This window comes from Mesoplodon bidens, assembly GCF_964165515.1.
Source record: "Mesoplodon bidens genome assembly, chromosome: X".
Classification (NCBI taxonomy): Eukaryota; Metazoa; Chordata; class Mammalia; order Artiodactyla; family Ziphiidae; genus Mesoplodon; species Mesoplodon bidens.
In genome coordinates this window covers 24,989,459-25,008,987 of record NC_138163.1, presented here as the reverse complement: position 1 = coordinate 25,008,987, position 19,529 = coordinate 24,989,459, and the positions used below count along the sequence as shown (strand labels likewise).

General features: G+C 35.8%; 1 protein-coding gene across 3 annotated transcripts in view; it reads left to right on the top strand.

Moving 5' to 3' along the window:
• Positions 1 to 17,392, top strand: part of PHF6 (PHD finger protein 6) — a 52,587-nt gene extending 35,195 nt beyond the window's left edge. For 2 of the 3 annotated variants that reach the window (XM_081221664.1, XM_081221662.1), the window contains 6 exons: positions 1,027 to 1,196; positions 1,366 to 1,509; positions 2,876 to 2,980; positions 5,470 to 5,603; positions 13,827 to 13,956; positions 14,285 to 17,392. In XM_081221664.1, coding sequence (XP_081077790.1) covers positions 1,027 to 1,196; positions 1,366 to 1,509; positions 2,876 to 2,980; positions 5,470 to 5,603; positions 13,827 to 13,956 — 683 coding nt within the window. In that variant the 3' untranslated portion in view covers positions 14,285 to 17,392. The remainder of the gene's footprint in view (positions 1 to 1,026; positions 1,197 to 1,365; positions 1,510 to 2,875; positions 2,981 to 5,469; positions 5,604 to 13,826; positions 13,957 to 14,284) is intronic. The other variant, XM_081221663.1, reaches the window with a different exon arrangement.
• The last annotated feature ends 2,137 nt before the right edge of the window (positions 17,393 to 19,529 follow it).

The window sequence follows — 19,529 nt, the reverse complement described above, 5'->3', positions numbered from 1 at the left end:
AGCTTTTCTACCACTTATGTTAGAAATTCCTTTTATACTTAATATTTGTTTAATTACTTGATCAGTTGGTTAGTTCATTTGTAGATATCTTCCTTGTTGAATTTGATCTTTTGATTTTCATGATAGTTTAAAGAGCTATCTAGAGGAGTGCTGTACAATAGAACTTGCCTGTAATGATAGAAACATTCTATATCTGTGATGTCCAGTAGAGACTCAGCTTGCCACATGTGACTAATAAACACGTGAAATGTGGTCAGTGCGACTGAGAAACTGAAGGTTTAATTTTTTTTTTTTTTTTTGCGGTATGCGGGCCTCTCACTGTTGTGGCCTCTCCCGTTGTGGAGCACAGGCTCCGGACGCGCAGGCTCAGCGGCCATGGCTCACGGGCCCAGCCGCTCCGCGGCATGTGGGATCTTCCCGGACTGGGGCACAAACCCGTGTCTCCTGCATTGGCAGGTGGACTCTCAACCACTGCACCACCAGGGAAGCCCTAATTTCATTTAATTATAAATGACTTAAATTTTAAAAAGCCACATGTTGCCAGTGGCTACTATATTGGACAGCACAGATATACCTACTTTATTTTCATTTAGCTTTCCAAGTTATAGCAAATTTATTTTCTGGGTAATTGTTCTGATTTCACCAACAGTGTGAGGTAAAACTCTTTGAAACCTATGGTAAAAAAAAAAAATTATACAAGATCTAATTCTAAAAAATTCCCTTATTAGAGTTTGGAAATGTTTATTGAATTATGTGCACAGTTAAGATCACAAAACTCATTTCCATAGAATTATAACTTTGATGGAAATAATTAATTTTACAGTGATTATAGTAAAACTATTTCTTTGTATTTGATTTTTGTTGCATTTATATGAAATGTTAGGCCACTATATCAAATATACCACAGATCATTTCTCCCCGTATCTTGAGGTGATTTTATTCTAAGGAGAAACATATGTTCTAAGGACCCATGAACTGATGCTCATTTTAAGATTGGTCCATGTAAAGCTTTGGTTCATTTTTAAGCAGCTGATCTAGAAGAAAGTTTTAATGAACATGAACTGGAGCCCTCATCACCTAAAAGTAAAAAGAAAAGTCGCAAAGGAAGGCCGCGAAAAACTAATTTTAAAGGGCTGTCGGAAGACACCAGGTCCACATCCTCCCATGGAACAGATGAAATGGAGAGTAGTTCCTATGTAAGTAGAAAAATGTTAGATTCTTACTTTTTGTTGCACCATGAATATTTCATCTGAACTGTGTTGATAGGTAAAGTTAATCATTTGAAGTGTTAACTAAGCTTGAGGTACTGATAGCATATTTTCATGGATTTTTTTTCAAGTTTTTCATTTTCTTTTACATTTGCAGAGAGATAGGTCTCCACACAGAAGCAGCCCTAGTGACACCAGGCCTAAATGTGGATTTTGTCACGTAGGGGAGGAAGAAAATGAAGCAAGAGGAAAACTGCATATATTTAATGCCAAGAAGGCAGCTGCACATTATAAGTGCATGGTAAGTATGGTTCTTTTTATGTGCTTTTAAACCCAAGTTTTGGAAAATCATTTAGCTAGTAACCAAATATAGAACTTTCCTCCCCAGCATTAGTGTTTTAGAATTATGAATAGTGTATCCTATAATCTCAAATCTTTTTTTAAAAGTATAATTGACTACAATATTATATTAGTTTCAGGTATACAACATAGTGATTCGATATTTTTATACACTACAAAATGATCACCACGATAAGACTACTTACCATCTGTCACCATACAAAGTTATTACAATATTATTGACTCTGTTTCCTATGCTGTACATTATATCCCCATGACTTATTTATTTTATAACTGGAAGTTCTATAATCCAAAATCTTCATAAACTCTAGATTTTAAAACATATAGCCTTTATGATTTAGTGTGATTTAAAGTAATCCTAATTATAGTTACTATGTTCCAGATAATCCATAATTAATGATTTCATAACTAAAAATTTCAGCTTTATAAACTTGTCTTGGAAGCTGTGTTTGGCCTCCACTATAACCTCGTAAAATGCTTTCTTATTGTACTTCATATACCATATTACAGTTATTCATTTATGAGCCTCTTTCCCCTAATAGACTCTTAAATTCCTTGAGGGTAAGAACTATATCTTATCTTTGCATCCTTAGATCCGGGTCTGACATATAGCATATGTAAACATTTTTGAACTAGATTGTATTGAATTACTCATCCCATTTATGATTAGGTTTAAAAAAATATATATTATTTAGGGAATTCCCTGGCGGTCCAGCGGTTAGGAGTCCATGCTCTCACTGCCGAGGGCCCGGGTTCAATCCCTGGTCGGGGAACTAAGATCCCACAAGCCACATGGCATGGCCAAAAAAATTTTTTTTTAATTCTATTATTCATATCAGAGGTTCTTAACCAGAGATGCATATCAAATTTACCTGGGGAGCTTTCTCCATAATATGTACCCTTGGAGTAGATCCCATACATGTCTAGTTTGGAAAAAAAAATCTCTAGGTGATTTTCATCTGCATCTATGATGGAAATTTGTCATTTTAAACTATTTTTGAAACTGTGGAAATGTAAAATAGTTGAGATGATAGGGTGACACTGCTGAACAACTCTCCTTGTTAAATGAAGCATTTAATCTTGGCTCCACACTGGCAACCTTAGTTTTATTCCATTGTCCTTATTTTGGGTTATGTTTTAATCAGATGTGAATAGATTAAAAAATATTTGAATCAGTACTTGATTATTAAGGAAAAGTCATCTTTCTCAGGATATTAAAATAATGTAACATATTTGTTCTTATGTTGTTTAATCTTTTTCTCACAAGGATTCTGAATATTAAATGTTCCTGCATTTTTCTTTTCTAGTTATTTTCTTCTGGCACAGTCCAGCTCACAACAACATCAAGAGCAGAATTTGGAGATTTTGATATTAAAACTGTACTTCAGGAGATTAAGCGAGGAAAAAGAATGGTCTGTGCTTTTATGTTTATGCTATGCAACATTACTCTTCTGACTTTGTGCTTTAAATTTAGAACACATCTCAAATTTATACAGTCATCAAAAAATTTAATATAAAGTAGTTCATATGTTAAAGTGAAGTATATATTTGACTTATTTGTAATGTAATAAAGGATGCTGATGTTACTGAAAGTTATTCCTCTTTCTATGTAACTTCATTACCTAAGACAATTATACTGAGGTTTATACTTCAGGGTATTTGGGAGTTTTTTAGTAAAATAAATGAAGATGTGAACATGACACACCTTATTAAGTTTAAAATGTTAAATTGTTTAAGCTCGCTTAAAGAAAAATTCCATGACCCCAATAGAACATTGAGAATCTCCCCATGTTGTTATTCATTCTTTTTTTTTTAATAAAAGGAGATTTTTTCAGAGGCTTCTGTTTAGTTAAAGTTCACATACATAGTTATGTCTCTTAATATGTTTATCATAGCTTTAAAGTTTCCTTTATAAAATGTGCCTAAGTCTCATGTTTTTAAACATACTGAATTACTAATAAATAGCTTTAAGAAATAATGGCATCTTTATTTGATGACTTACTCCTTTACAGTTTGTGAATATTATAAAATGTCATTGGAATGCAGAATCTTTAAGACAGCAGTTGTCTCTAGAAATGACTTTATTAAAAATTTTTTTTATTGTGAAAAATTTCAAACATCAAAATTAGAAAGACTAGTAACACACGTCTATCCATCACCTTGACTCATCAGTTATCAAGAATTTGCGGCACTCGTTTCATCTATGCCTTTTATTCTTGTTGCTTGAAGTATTTTAAAGCAGAGCTGAGACTTCATATCATTTCACCTCTACATATTTCAGTATGTATCTCTTAAAAGTTGGACATTTTCTTACCTAACCACAATGTCATTACACCTTATAAATTAACAATGAGTCTTCAGTGTTATTTAATACCTAGTTCGTATTTCCCCAATTGTCTCAAAACTATCTTTTTAAAGTTGGTTTGTGTGAATCAGAGGAGGTTCACATATTACATATGGTTGTTATATTTCCCTTGAGTAATCTAGGGCACTCCCTCCTCCCTGTCTTTGTTGTTTCTGTTTTTGTTTTGTTGTATGCCATTGACATGTTGAAGAAAACAAATTAATTGTCCTGTAGAATATCCCACATGTTTTATTTGTCTGTTTGCTTTTTCACAATGCTATTTAACTTGTCCCTCTATCCGCCAGATTTTCTTTTAAAGTGGAAGTTAGATGTAAAGCTTGATTAGATTCATTTTCAACATTTTGGGGGGTAAGAACACTTCACAGGTGGGACTATATCATCCATATTTTATCACATCAGACAAGTCATAATGTCTGACGTTGGATTCAGGTGGTGAGTTGATCCCTCCGTTGTGAAGCGCCCCTTCGATCTTTCATCTAGTGGTTTCAGGCATTGTTGATCTTTGTCTGAATCCATTAGAAATGACTTTTTCTTTGTGGAACTGCATTTTTGAAGGTATAAAGATTATTGATGTCATTTGTTCCATTTAAATCCAGTTCAGTTTTTTGATACTTTGATTACTCTTCTAAAACTGAAACTCCTTTAAAACAGAATGTGGAGTACTAAAAAAAAAAATAAAGGGGAAAAAATCACTTCATCGTATGTAGCGCAATGTTGTGTCATACAGCTAAAGTCAAATAGGTGACTAGGATAACAATTCACATTCTCTTGATCAACTTATTTACTTCTGCACTGTTGAATCTTAGTGTCAACACTAACCTAGCATCTCCCCAAGTGTGCTCCAAAGGAAATCAGTCCATCGGGATGCTCTCCCACTGCTCCAAAGTTAAAAGGGCATCTGGACTTCAATAAACTTGGGAAGTTTACTATACCCTCCTTCCCGGAGGAAGGCTGTCAGAAGTTCTGCAATCAAGTAATCTGTTGAAAACTAGCATTTCTTAAACTTCCTTGACTATGAAACCCTTCTTCCAACAATCACCTTAAGTCTTAAAAAGATGTCAGCCCCTTTAGTCTATTTCTGCCCTTTTGCCTACTTGGTAGCAATCCCTCTCTGAGGGGCATTGCTTTCCTATCTTCTCATTCTTCCCCCCAGTCATAATAGGAAAGGAACTGATCTCAGGGAGGAAAAGAAGCCAACCACTAAAATATAGAATATGTTTTTGTGTGTGTGTTTGGCAGTATTAAAGAGTGTTCCCTTTATGTTTCGATGTCAGCTCTCTGATGGTTAGTAGAGTTAAATAATGGAAACATCAGGGGTGACTACATATTAGAAAGTCTGTCAAAGTATGATTTAAATTGCAGTGTTATTTAATACATATGCTATACAATAAGTTCAGTGCACTCTTTTTCAATAGAAAAACTGGTTGTTTTCTTTGTAACGTGGACTATTTGGCTGAAATAGCTAAAATAGAAGAAATAAGATTGCATAAACTTTGAAATACTGCTTATGATTATTCTTTCTCTTCCCTTAAACAGAAATGTACACTTTGCAGTCAGCCCGGTGCTACTATTGGATGTGAAATAAAAGCCTGTGTTAAGACTTACCATTACCACTGTGGAGTACAAGACAAAGCTAAATACATTGAAAATATGTCACGAGGAATTTACAAGTAAGAGAACAACAATTGTCCATTTTCCTAAGCTTGTCAGTAAGTAACTGCCCTTAAATAGATGACATTAGTTTACTTGCTCACTCTTCTTAGGTGGTGTTTAGCCAAGTGTAGAATGCTAAGGACTCTGTATAAGAAATGAGTACTGCAATTGACATTTTCCTCTGCCTACACATCCCTGGATTAGCATTCATTCAATCAGTATTTTTCTGGTCCTGTGTGCCAGGCATTGTGCTAGGAGCTGGGCATATAATAGTGATCAAAACAGACAGGGACAGTGTCCTCATGAAAGCTTACAGTCTAGTGGGAGAGAGATATATCAATTAAATTCTCACATAAATATACAATCATAAACTTCGTAAGTGCTGTAAAAGATGTTACAAAGCACTGTGACAGCATGTAACAAGGAGGAGCTAACCTACGAGTCTGTAGTGGGGGAGTGTTTGGGAATTTCCTTAAGGAAATAGTGCTTGAGCAGAGATATGAAGGGCTAAATGAATGTGGGCATTGGGAAGGCGTTCTAGGCAGAGAGAAGAGTGTGTGCAAGGCCCTAAGATGGGAGAGAAACAAGGGTGCAAATGAGGGGGTGGGTGGTAGGAGGCTACTGCTGAGGGTTCAGGTGAGAATTGTGGGTAACTTAGAATAGGATGTAGTTGTGAAGGCAGAAGTTGAAAGACACACTTGGAAGGCCGATGAAAGAGTAAGGTTTGGAGATTTGGGCTTACATGTTACCCTCTTTTTTATGGCCCTCCACTTACCAGTGCTGCGTTGGGCTAGTGTTATCATTGTGAATCTACAGTGGTTCCCTTTGTTTAATCGAATGGAGAATAAGTTGGTAGAGATCCCTGAATATTTATTTGGTTTGCCTTTGCAAGTTGTAAAGCACTTCTTTGCTCTCACGTTCCCAGCATGCAATAAACCAGTGACTCAGGGTCTACTATTCCATGGACAAAGCAGTTTGCATAAGCAGTCACCAAGTCATTTGGGTGATTGCATGAGGTGCTAATGCTGTATTATAAAATTGGCCAAACTTTGCTTAATAATAAAGGCACGTGTTTTTCAAGTGAGTTCTCTCAAGCCTTGAAGGAACAGATAATTCCAGTGTTATTTAAAGACGTCCAGCACCATAGCAAGAGCTCAGCCTTACTGAGCTCTTATAAATTTTAATAAATTCAGAGTGGATTTCTTTGGATTTTCTTTGATTTTTCCATAGCAAAAAATGGAAAACTTCTTGGTTCATTCTGTAACATGTGCATAGCTGTGACACCAAACCTAACAAAGACAGCATTTAACAACAAAAATTTTAAAACTAGAGACCAGTCTTAACTTTTATAAATATATGTACCAAAATCTGAAATAAAATATTAGAAAATCAAATCCAGGGCTGTAGTCTAACAATTTAAAGATTATTCAAAATTAGGAAATATATAAATGTGACCTGTTACAATTAATAAAGAAAAATCCTAGTGCTTTCCTAGTGGATAGTGGAAAGACATTGATACCATTCAACATCCATTTCTGAATTTTAAAGTAAGGTAGCAAGAGTGCTCTTGGTGGTAAGGTAGGAGTCTTAATAGAGTGTTAAGAGAGACAAAAACGGCAGACAGCTTATTTAGTGTTAAAGTAAATGGACCATGGTCTTAGCCAGAGCTGAGCCTCAGAATCGCCTGGAGGTGGATACGGCCCTGTTTAGAAATGTTCATGCCTAGGCCCTACCCTCAGATTTAAATTCAGTGGGTTGAGGCCCAAACCATGTATTTTGATGACTCCGCAGGTGATTCTCACGTTCATCTCTAATTGAGAGCCATTGTATCAATACACTTTCATTCAGATCAGGAACAAGACAAGGGTGCCAACTGCCAACGTTACTTTCACTTTTTCTGGAGGGTTAAGCCTGTGCAATGAGAAAAGGGAGGAAAATGTATAGTAAATGTTGTGAAGGAGAAAAATAAAATTGTCAATATTATTGATATTACTGTCTACCAAGAAAATCCAAAGAAATCAACTCTGAATTTATTAAAATTTATAAGAGCTCAGTAAGGCTGCTGAATATGAGATGAATTTTTAAAAACAATTCCAGTAATAACTACTTAGAAAATGTAAAGGAAAAATGTCTATCCCACCACACACGCACACGCACACGCACACACGTGCATACACATACACCAATGGTGAACCTTTTTTAAAAAATAGCATTTTACATAGGACCCCAATGAATGACGAAATATATTATGTTCCTTGATAGACTCAACTTTGAAAGATACCTATTCTCCCCAAATTAATCTATATACTTAATACAATTTTAATGAAATCCAACTTTTTGACAGTTTTATCTAAAAAAGTAAATGTGGTATTATTGTCTATTAGTAATGATTCTTACCTTATATAACAGGAAAAGAAATAGAAGCTTAAACAAGATAGAAGTTTGTTTCTCCCCTAAAAGACGTCCAGAGGAAAGCAGTGCAGATGTGGTAGGCAGCTTTTCAGTGTTATCGTTGGCCCCCATTGGCGTCTTTCTGCTGTCTCCTCCTTGGGCTTCCTTCCATAGGAAGCAGGAGGAAGCAAGGGCAAAGGAAGATGGAAGGACAAAGTAGCTGTTGCTCCAGCTGCGTCAGGCTTTAATCAGCCTTCCTGGAAGTTCCATACATGCTTCTGCTCAGCATCTCATTTGCCAGAATTTAGTCACATGTCCAAAGGAGGCTGGGAAATATACTCTTAGTGGACACATTGCTATCCAAACAAAATATGGTTTAGTACTATGGAGGGTGGTGGGGGATAGATATTGGGGTAGCCACCTAGTCTATCACATGAAGCCAAGAAAATTTTTAATGCAATTGAGAGTAGAAATCCCCTGTTAGATATCAAAAGCCAATCATATAGTAACTAAAACAGTATGATACTGGCCCAGTGATAAAGATCACAGAAGATAGATCCGTGTCTTTGTTGGAATCTTATAAATAATTATGGTAGCATTTTATATATGTGGAGACAGAATGGATTAATTCAGTACCTGATATCTATACAGTTGGCTCTCCATTTAGAAAACAGTCTTGACCAAGGGAACTCTACTCAATATTCTCTAATAACCTATATGGGAAAAGAATCCGAAAAAGAATGGATATACGTATGTGTATGTACAACTGAGTCACTTTGCTGTACACCTGAAACTAACACAACATTTTAAGTCAACTATACTCCAATAAAAATTTTAAAAACAAAGGAAAAGAAGAGAAAACAATTGTGAGTATAGGTGGCCTTTCTAAGCATGATAGGGAACTCAGAACTTTTATTTGACTACATTAAAATTAGACTACATAAAGAGAACTCCAAATCATTAAGAAAAGCACAACCCAGTTTAAAAAATGGGTAAAGGACATGAACAGGCAGTTTATAGAAGGAAATAACCATGGGTTATAAGCACATGAAAAACTGTCCAACCTTATTAGTAATGAAGCAAATGCAAATTAAAACAAGATCTTACCAATTTTGGTAAAGATGAATAGGATTTAGACTATCTACTGTTAGCTAGGTTTTTGAGACACAGGCATTCTTATTCCATGTTAAGGTTGAATATAATAAATTGGTACAACTTTTTAGGAGAGCAATTTATTATTGGAGATGAAAACCTTAAAATAATGTATATATCTTTTGCTACTAGTGTGCTTGTAGGGATTGAGCAGACGACAGTGCAGAGATGTATGTGCAAGGAGTGTCATTGCATTATCGTTAGTGATAGTGGCAACACCCACAAAGGCATCCTCTTAGACTCAACTATACTTCAAACTGACAGGATTACCCCAGATGGCATCAGTCTACTCAGGAAGGATATAGACAGGAACTACAGCTTGCCAGCAGGGTGGCATCAAATATTCATCTTCTCTGAGAGTCCTTGCAGCAGTCATTGTAGCAGTACAGCTCAGGTCCAATAAGATATGATCCACATTGGGGAAAAGCCTCATACCCCATTGGAGTCAGCACCTCTTAACAACAGTCATATAGGCATAGATAATTTTCAGGTTACACCACACTGCAAGAGGACCAAAGATAAGACTTCTTATCAGAATATGCATATTTTTCCCAGTCCAGATACAGTCTACCAACTGGGGGGTAACATAGCTTAGTAAAATAGTTGACACACTAATTTTTGTTAAGTTGCTAGAGGAAGAGAGCTAAAGAGTTAACCAAAGGTGAAATTCTCATGTGGAATGGGAAAAGATTTTTAACTTTTCACCCACAATAGCAAAGAAAGAGAGAGAGAGGGAGGGAGGGAGAATGAGAGAAAGAAAGGAAGGGAGGGAGGGAAGAAGGAAGGAAGGAAGGGGAGAGAGAGAAAGAAGGAAAGAAAGAAAATCAAATCGGAATTCTATTAGGAGACTTAGTAAATAAATTTTAGTACATACATGCATCTAGTGGAATACTATGCAGAAATTAAAGAATAAAGTAGACCCATGTGTAGAGTTGTAGAGAGGTATTTCAATGATTGAGTCGGGAAAAAGTTGCATAATTCTATTTTAGCATATAAAAAGTACATGTGTACACACATATACAAGATATGTGTATGTTTTTTATACACAGAAAATTTTCTAGGAGCATAGTCGGCAAACTTAATAGTTGTCATCTCTCATTCATTGCATAGGGGTGCAGAAGAGGCAATTTTGTATTCTCCTTTATATGGTTCATGAGCAATCCATTATTTTTAAAAGTAGCCAATAATATTTTAAAATAACAGGCCCATTTAAAATATTTAGAATCAGATATGTGGAGAATTATTGTGTTTACATTTTAACTTTATTTAGATATTTGCACAATAGTTATCCGTTTTCATCTCAGGAAAAGATGGAAAGTGTAGATAAGAAAAATAAAACTAAATGTCAACTTTAATTCTACCACCAGAGATAATAACTTTAAATCTTTTGGAATATTTTCTTCTAGACATTTGTGTGATTGTATATACGTGTATATTTCTAAAAACAAAACTTTCTTATATATACTCTTTTATAACCTGTTTTCCACTTACTATATCTTTAGTAGAGGCATTTTTTTTCTGTGACGTTAAACAGTTGTACATCACCATTTTAATGGTTGCATAGTATTCCAGTGTATGGGTGTATTAGTTTGTTTAATCGGTTCTCTTTTTAGACATTTAGATGGCTTTTATTTTTTAGCTGTTAGAAAACCATGTTGCAGTGATCATCTCTAAACAAAAGTATTTGGACTGGGATCCATGATGATTTGAAATGCTTTTTACTTTTTCACATTGAAATTTGTTTCTTAAATCTGCTCAGAAGTGGATTCCAGATTTTTTCATAGAGACCATGGAGTTCAAATGAGTCCGTAAGCAGGCAGTTTGGGGAGAGAAAAATGGACAAATGAAAGGAAATGCAAGGAGGAATATTTCTGAATGAAGTGGCTTCCTTCCCTCCTACATGTGACTTTCTTTCTTTCTTTACCAGCCCTTTCTGGATCCTGAATATATTCATATTAAAAAGGCGAGGGAAGATTATATAGTGATCTGTTTATCCTGTTTTATTGTATTTTCTAAGCTATTTAAATATGTATTTTTCTAAAATGTCAGTCTCCCACCATAAAACAGTAAGTTCTGTGACAGCAGAGATCTTGTTTGACTGGTCAGCACCTGCGGCCTTGCTGTCCAGACTGGTGAAAGACACATAATAGGCCTATGGGAAATAGTCCTTGGGTGAAAAATAATCCCATAAAAAGATTAAAATTTGTTCTAACAAGAAAGGGCTTATCCTTTTAGATAAAACTCTTACAAAAATTTCTAAAAGTCCACAAAAATAGAAGAGTATAACAACCCCAGTCTCAGCAGGTACCAACTTATTGCCACGGTTGTTTCATCTACATTTTTTTTCTTTCTGAGGTATGTTAAAGCAGAATCCCAGATCTCCTATCATTTTATCCTTACATACTTTAATATCACTATGCTATCATCACATCTTATAAAATTAACAGTAAGTTCTTAGTATTGTCTTATACCCAGTTCACTTTCGCATTTCCCCAGTTGTCTTGAAGATGTCTTTTTAGACTTGATTTGTTCAAACCTCAATACATGCAAGGTCCTTACATTGCATTTAATGGATGTCTCTTAAGTCTCACTCAATATAGAGCAGTCCCCACTCCACCCTTGCCTTTTCCTCCTACCTGTTAAAGAACCCTGATAAGTTGTCCTGCAAAAGTCCCATATTTCTAGATTTATCAATTTGCGTTTTCCTGATGTCATTTACTTCATTTCCCTACCCCTCTGTATATCCTGTAATTTGTAAGTTGGCTCAAAGGCTTAATTAGATTCAGGTTATATTTGGGGGGATACACTTCATAGGTGCACTATATAGAAGTGATATTTGATATTTGAACTCATGATTTAAAAAGTGATTCCTAACATGCAGAGTTTGAAGAGTAGAAATTCTCCATAGTTCTTTGAAAATATTTTAAGAATAAAAAATGATGGGGGCTTCCCTGGTGGCGCAGTGGTTGAGAGCCCGCCTGCCGATGCGGGGGACGCGGGTTCGTGCCCTGGTCCAGGAGGATCCCACATGCCGCGGAGCGGCTGGGCCCGTGAGGCATGGCCGCTGGGCCTGCGCGTCTGGAGCCTGTGCTCTGCGGGGGGAGAGGCCGCGGGGGTGGGAAGGCCCGCGTACCGCAAAAAAAAAAAAAAAAAAAAAAAGTGATGAGCAAAACTAGGTCAGAAGTCAGTTGTTATTGCTGCCCCCCAGCCCCACCCCTGCCGTTTATTCTACTCACTTGTTAGAAACTTTTCATGTTAAACCTAGTCTTACATCATTTGTGGCAGATGAATTCCTGTGATCATCTTTTATCTGTTGCTGACCACAAGAGGGCATCCACTGAACATTTTTTAAGCATTGTTCCATCTTGTCATCTTGTGTATAATTGATCTAAAACTGAGCTCAGATCAGCTCCCACCCTTCTTTGATTATTGTAGGGGTGGTTAACTATAAAAAATATATTGATGTGTATACAGTAAAGTGGCCTAAACCTTTGTTCAAAATCACCTGCATTGCTATTTTCATTAAAAACAATGAATTTCAAGTATATAGTGTATATACCCAAGTAAAAGGTTGTCAGAACAGCATGATGTCAAAGTATCCCTCCAGAGATGGTTTGTTAGTTTCAAAGAGGGAATACTTACCCTTACGATAGAGAAATCTGGCCATTTCTACCACCTTAAGCAAGTGAAAACAGCACACTCATAGCAGGACATTCTGGAATTACATGCACCCTGAGGTATGCAGGATTACCTACAAAGTATCCTGGAGTAACAAAGGAAAGTTGAACCTAAACTTAACCAAGCCCTTAGACCTTGTTTCTAGTTTACAGGAAATAAAGGGTGAGAGAAAACCAAATAAAGCATTACCGCAGGGACGTCCCTGGCGGTCCAGTGGTTAGGACTCGGTGCTTCCACTGTCGTGGCCTGGGTTCAGTCCCTGGTCAGGGAACTAAGATCCCACAAGCTGTGCAGAGCGGCCAAAAAATGAAAAAAAAAAAACCTGTAAAAAAGACTCTTAAAAAACAAAACAAAACAAAAACATTACCACAGTTAGATAAATCCAGAATGTGGTGTAGTTGACGAGGCATATGGTCTGACTCTTCCCAGAAGGTCAGTGTCATGGGAAAAAAAAGAAATTGAAGGAGCCAGTCTACATCATGAGAAACATAGCTAAATGCAATACCTGGAAAACTGTTAGGTGACTCATAAAGGTGTTCTAGTAAAGGCCAGGACACTAATGATGAAAAGGTACTTGAGGAGTTTGAGTAAAATTGTTTCATGAAATGTGAGCAGAAAGCAGCAGCATATATATAATTTATATTATTTCCTAAAATGTGCTTTGAAATTATGTATATGAAACATTATAGAATTTCATTATTTCATATATATACCTAAAGTTGATATTTTCATGTTGGCCAAAACCTTTTTAAAATCTCATTGGGCAAAGTGAGGAATTGCCTTATATTTGGACATATGTGGTTTTATTTCAGACGAACTTTTATTATTTCATTAATAGAGTGCTTTCCTTTCTATCTTTTAGACAGAAATGGACCTATAGCTAATTGTGGGGTGTTTTTTTAGTGTGGATGAGGAAACCCAGATTTTAAGTGGGCATGGACCTCATCCACTAATGATATAAATATATTCTCATAAACAATGACAAAACATTTTGAGATTTTTATCTTTCATCATTGTAGACTATATTGTAAAAATCATAGTGGAAATGATGAGAGAGATGAAGAAGATGAGGAACGAGAGAGTAAAAGCCGGGGAAAAGTAGAAATTGATCAGCAACAACTAACTCAGCAGCAACTTAATGGAAACTAGGTATGAAAGTTAATTATATTGGCTCTGTTGTCAGAATACAGTATACACACTGATAAATACGTATTGAGGTAATAATGTGCAGTATGATTTTTTTTAATGCTATTATGTTTAGTTAAGCATGTTACTAGAATGCTGAGGATGTGTAGGCTTGCATAGTTTTTTTCTTTTAACTAGCTGATTTTGTAACAGTAAACACAAGCTATCCACTTTATCAGTAAATGTAGTTGTAATGTCAAACCAATGAGATATTCTTGCTCCTCAATAACATTATATTATTGTGTTCCCCTCAAGCATCATATTTTACATTTTTTTATCATCTTTTAAACAGGTTCATGGGACAGAGTTAGAAAACTGGGAATGAATAAGACATCCATAACTACTATTCTTTTTTCACTGTTTTCTAAAATCAAAAAGGGTTTGTAACTTTTTACTGCCCAACTCTTAGATCCTTCATTGAACTGCCTAAAAACATCTTGTTTGTTTTATGAGCCTTCACTAGATGGCAGAGTTTGACATGTTGATATTACGTAGCTGTAGTTTGCAGTTTCTGGGAAGCAATTGAAACACTATTAACCCTGTGTATAGTGTCAACAGTTAAAGCAGACATTGAAATGAAGTAAGCTATATTTCTGGACTGAACAAAGTTCTACTGTTTAGAGTGTCTAAGTTTGTTTAGTGGATTCATACTCAAGGGAAAGCATAAGCAAATTTCACTTTACAGTGCAAACACGCCTCTGGTGGCAGCACATGGGAATTTATGAATTTTTTTTCCACACTCAAGTAATGGAGGCTAGAAATGAAGAGAACCTTCTTTTTCTCTTGGCTTCGACAGCACATGCTAAAAATCTCTTCCAAGAAGTGTGCTAAAGCTTTTCATTTGGTTCCTGTTAAAGTTGTTCTCACTGACCAGCATGGACTCAGGCAACTGGTGATTATAAGCTCTGAGCTCCAGTGCTTACGGCAAAATTCTCTTGACAGTAACCCTCTTCTCTTTTCATATCATACAAAGAGCTTCTAGCAAAATGATTGGATCCTTTCAAGTTTAAACTAACATTTGGCAACAGCAAATTAAGCCTCTTTAACCTTTAAAGGGTTACCACTTACTAAGGACTTTGGCCACCATGTCTGAAACCCGTTCCTCTCAAGTGCCGTGTTGTTGTGGAACACTTCATATATTGGCCCAAAGTATGTAAGGAGATCTCATGTGCTGTAGAAGTAAAAAAAAACAAAAAAACAGTCTTTGCATAAAACAGTATTTATTTTTAATTTTGTGACCACTATTTTAGAAACTTTATTTAATATTTTTAATGTTTTCATTCATTGCTTTGCTTATCTATAAAATAAGATTCTGTGCCCTATTTTTCTTCTGGTAGGGTTCAGTGTTGTTTTATTGGTCATCAGAATTGTTCCTCAAAGCCTAAGAACCCAGCTTTTTAGAAAGGATTTTCACACTGGCATTTCTAGCTAGTGATATTTTCTTCCACTTACCTGCTGAAGCACATTTATATATTTCTTTATGGCAAAACCAAAAAATTTTAGTTGTGTTCTGCCGAATATTACCATAGCACCTCAATATCAAGGGTAGGGATTCTGATTTCTGAATTATTAGTTAACCTACCACATTAAAGCAAATTAGCCAACAAGAAATAACATGTTAACTTGACTGTACATTGAGATATTCTGCAGCTTATGGAAAAGCATTTTAAAAATGTAACAGGTGGAAAATTACACTGTGCTTAACGACTGATTTTTTTTAACTGCTAGTCCCTTAAAGTCACATTTGTCAAGTGTGTATTCACACATTTACTTAAATCAAGGGACTCGATGATTGCTTTATTTTAACCATCTTTTATTATTTTTAGAAGGAAACTAGCTTTAGTAGTGGATTGCCCTATATGTTTTTCTCTTTTACTCTAAATATACCATTGGATTTTGTGTGTGTGTATGTGATGAATTTTCAAAATTCACCATGACTTGAAGTGCAACGACAGATCTAGATGTTTGTTTACCAAGCTATGTGACTTTTCCCAAAGGATCTGTATTTTATTTCCTTACAGCAGCTTGAAACCCATTATTTTAAATCTTTGAATCACTGTGTCTAGATTATTTTTTACATTGTGTGCCATAGACTTACCCATGGAATAATAGAGCACCTTCATTTTTGGACAACTACTGTAATGATGTTTTTAGGAAAAATGGAAGGTGCCGGGGGTAATAATGGCCAGTCAATAATCATGTAATGAACTTCAAATACAATAGCTGTCAGTTAATGGATTTGTTATGTAATAAACTGTATGACTTTGTATGGGTTTCTTCAACCCTTTCTCTGCCACTAGCAACCAGAATAGCACTTTACCATTTGGTTGGCTAGATAAGTGGCTGGCTACCTATTTTTCTCACTGTGGTGTGATTGGCTAAATAGTCTTTCATTAAAAATTGAAATGTAAATTGAAGTCACATGAAAAATCACCTTTGGTTGTAAACCTCCAATATTTTGATTCTCTATCCATGTTTTCGTCACATGCTGAGTAAAAGTGCCTTACAATGTAAAAATTGTACAGTACTTATGTTCCCAAGTAGCATCATCATCTTCTGGGTAGTAATTACATCGTGGTATGACTATTTAGAAAAATGGACCTCAGCAGTGTATTTACTGTTCATCTCCTAAGTCCTTAACTGTAGTTTTAATAAGCATGACATTATTTGATAAGTATATAACATTTACATCATTTCAAAAAATACTGCCATGACTGTCTTTTATGCGTATTTTAGCTTGAAATTTTGAAGCGTCTTTTCTTTTCTCCTTTTTTTTTCTTTTTTGTTTTGTTTTTGTTATCAATATTAAACAGTGTAATCTTTGCAAGCGTATATTGAAGATTATTCTGGAGCATTTATTGCCTTACCAGAAATGTTAGTAAGAAATGTTCTTTAGAGTAGAAAGATAGACTTGAGTTTCTATACTTTAATAAGAGCTCTTTGTTCCTGGGGGGAGGGGGGATGGGAGGGGTGAGTTTTACTTTCATCTCAGTTTATTAAAAACCCACAACTGAATGAAATACATTTTATTTCAAGGATCATCAGTTTTAGAGTTTCAGATAGTACTTGCTCAGGAGTACATGCTACTCAAGATATTAAGAGAATAACAAGATATGTAGATCTACTGTTGAATCAGAATCTATGTACTTGAACAAATGTGTGACTCAAATATCTCAAAGCAAAAGAAAAGTGTTCTAGAATGTTGTTGCTTTTTTAAAAAGCACTAAAGTTAGACCAAGGTATACAGTTTTGTTCTAACAGACATTTAGGTTAATTGTAAAGATAAGGAATGCATTATGGGTCAAAATCAAACATTCCTCTCATGTTATGTATATTTTGTTCCTGTTATATTGGCTTTATTTTCAGAATTGTAGTTTGTAGTATTAGTTTCCTTTTATTGGTATTCTTGCATATACTATTCATTCAATAAATGACTTATGACTTTCATGTTTGTATTTATGTCTTTTTTGTGCAAGGGTATGATGAAGCTTATTTGTAACAGCAATAGTACTGTGTTCCTTTTAGTCTTGCTTTTATTTCAAGGTGAAATACCTAGTTTGTTTAATAAATTTGTCGTTAAACAAGTATGAGAGAGAAAAATGTGAATTTGAGTTTAGTTCAAAGTTTCACACATAAGGCTTTATCAGGGAGAGAATCAGCAATCTTTCAAAAGTATGATAGAACTGCATTACATCTTGGTTCTTTTATCATTCTATGATAAAGATACCTACAACTTAAATTGGGTCCTCTGGAACCTAGTTAGAAGGTGATTTTAAAAATAAACCAAAACTCCTAGTACAATTTATCTGCTTGCTAATAAGGGTGCAGGATTAATATCCTTGTCATAAAGGGATTCCACCTTAAAGATTTAAATGTACTCCCTTTACTCTGGACAGCTTACTTCTAGCAGTAGTGCTCATGTATTGAGGTGGTCCTATCCAGGGCAGAAATCAAAGTTTTAATTGGTAGAATTTGCTCATTCCATACATACAATTCCTAACCTGCGTTCCTGCATTCCTACTCAAAAGGAAAAAGAAATCAAGTAAGAGGTTCTGATTAATGCTGGAACTATAGGAGAGTGTGCTTTATTGCAACTGCTACACACATGCTTGGCGAGTGTGTGTGTGTGTGTGTGTGTGTGTGTGTGTGTTGAAAATCCATTACTTAGTTTCATTTTAATTACCCCATAAAACTATAAAGAGAATTATGTGGTTTTCTTTACCTAATTGAAACTGTTGACAGCTGGGGTTTGGGGTTGGGGTGTTTTTTGTTTGTTTTCTTTTTTCAGCTGCAGTCATCAGCAATTGCTGAGGTCATTCCAAAGCATAAATGTGCTAGAATTTCCTACGAAAATTCTGTGGCCAGCAAATGGCCAGTCCATGCTTTTAAGGGGAAAACCCAGTCCCTGAGACAGTGCTGCTTTATGTATCAACCAGTGTTACATAATGTTGCCTTGTTCAGATAATGAGGTAACTGGGACATTAAGGACAAGGCAAAAATGCATTCTTGATTTTTCTTCAGAAGATGAAAGCTATAAAATACCAGTTACGATGAAAGTTAATGATAGTATTTTACCTTGTTAAACTGTAGCAGACATGTTCTCCGTGGGGTCAGTGTACTGAAGTTAGTCAACCAGACCTGGGTCCTTGTCAAAAGATAGCAGATCCGGGCTTCCCTGGTGGCGCAGTGGTTGAGAGTCCACCTGCCGATGCAGGGGACACGGGTTCGTGCCCCGGTCTGGGAAGATCCCACATGCCGCGGAGCGGCTGGGCCCGTGAGCCGTGGCCGCTGGGCCTGAGCGTCCGGAGCCTGTGCTTCGCAACGGGAGAGGCCACAACAGTGAGAGGCCCGCGTACAGCACAAAAAAAAAAAAAAAAAAAAAAAAAAAGATAGCAGATCCATAAACATCCTAATTCTACCTTTGCCTATACCACTATAGGCTATAAATGTGTTTTTATGTTGGGGGTGAGGGTAGCGGTGGGGAGATAGGGAAGGTACAGCTGGGCAAAGAGCTAACTAGATCTGCTGTGTGAATGAAGGGGCAACCTTTTAAATGGGACCTGAGAGAGTAGATATTCAAGGGAGTGTTAGGAGCAGGGAGATAGAAATAAACTGTACTTTAACATGGACATTGGATTTAGACTGTTGAGTTTCTATAAAATCATTTGTACAAAAGGGTAAGGTTTTTCTGTTTGAGTAGCATTAAAATCAGCTATTTACAGATTTTTTTGAATTTTATTTTATTTTTTATACAGCAGGTTCTCATTAGTTATCTGTTTTATACATATTAGTGTATACATGTTAATCCCAATTTCCCAATTCATACCACCACCACCACCTCACCACCAGATTTTTTTATTTATAAAAGTCATATATATACCCATAAAAAGAAATGAAGTACTGATACATGCTACAACATGGATGAAGCTAGCTAAGAAGGGGCTAAGAAGGCAGCACAAAGTGTCACATATTGTAGGATTCCATTTATATGAAATGTCCAGAAGAGACAGGTTCATAAGAGACAATGCAGATTAGTG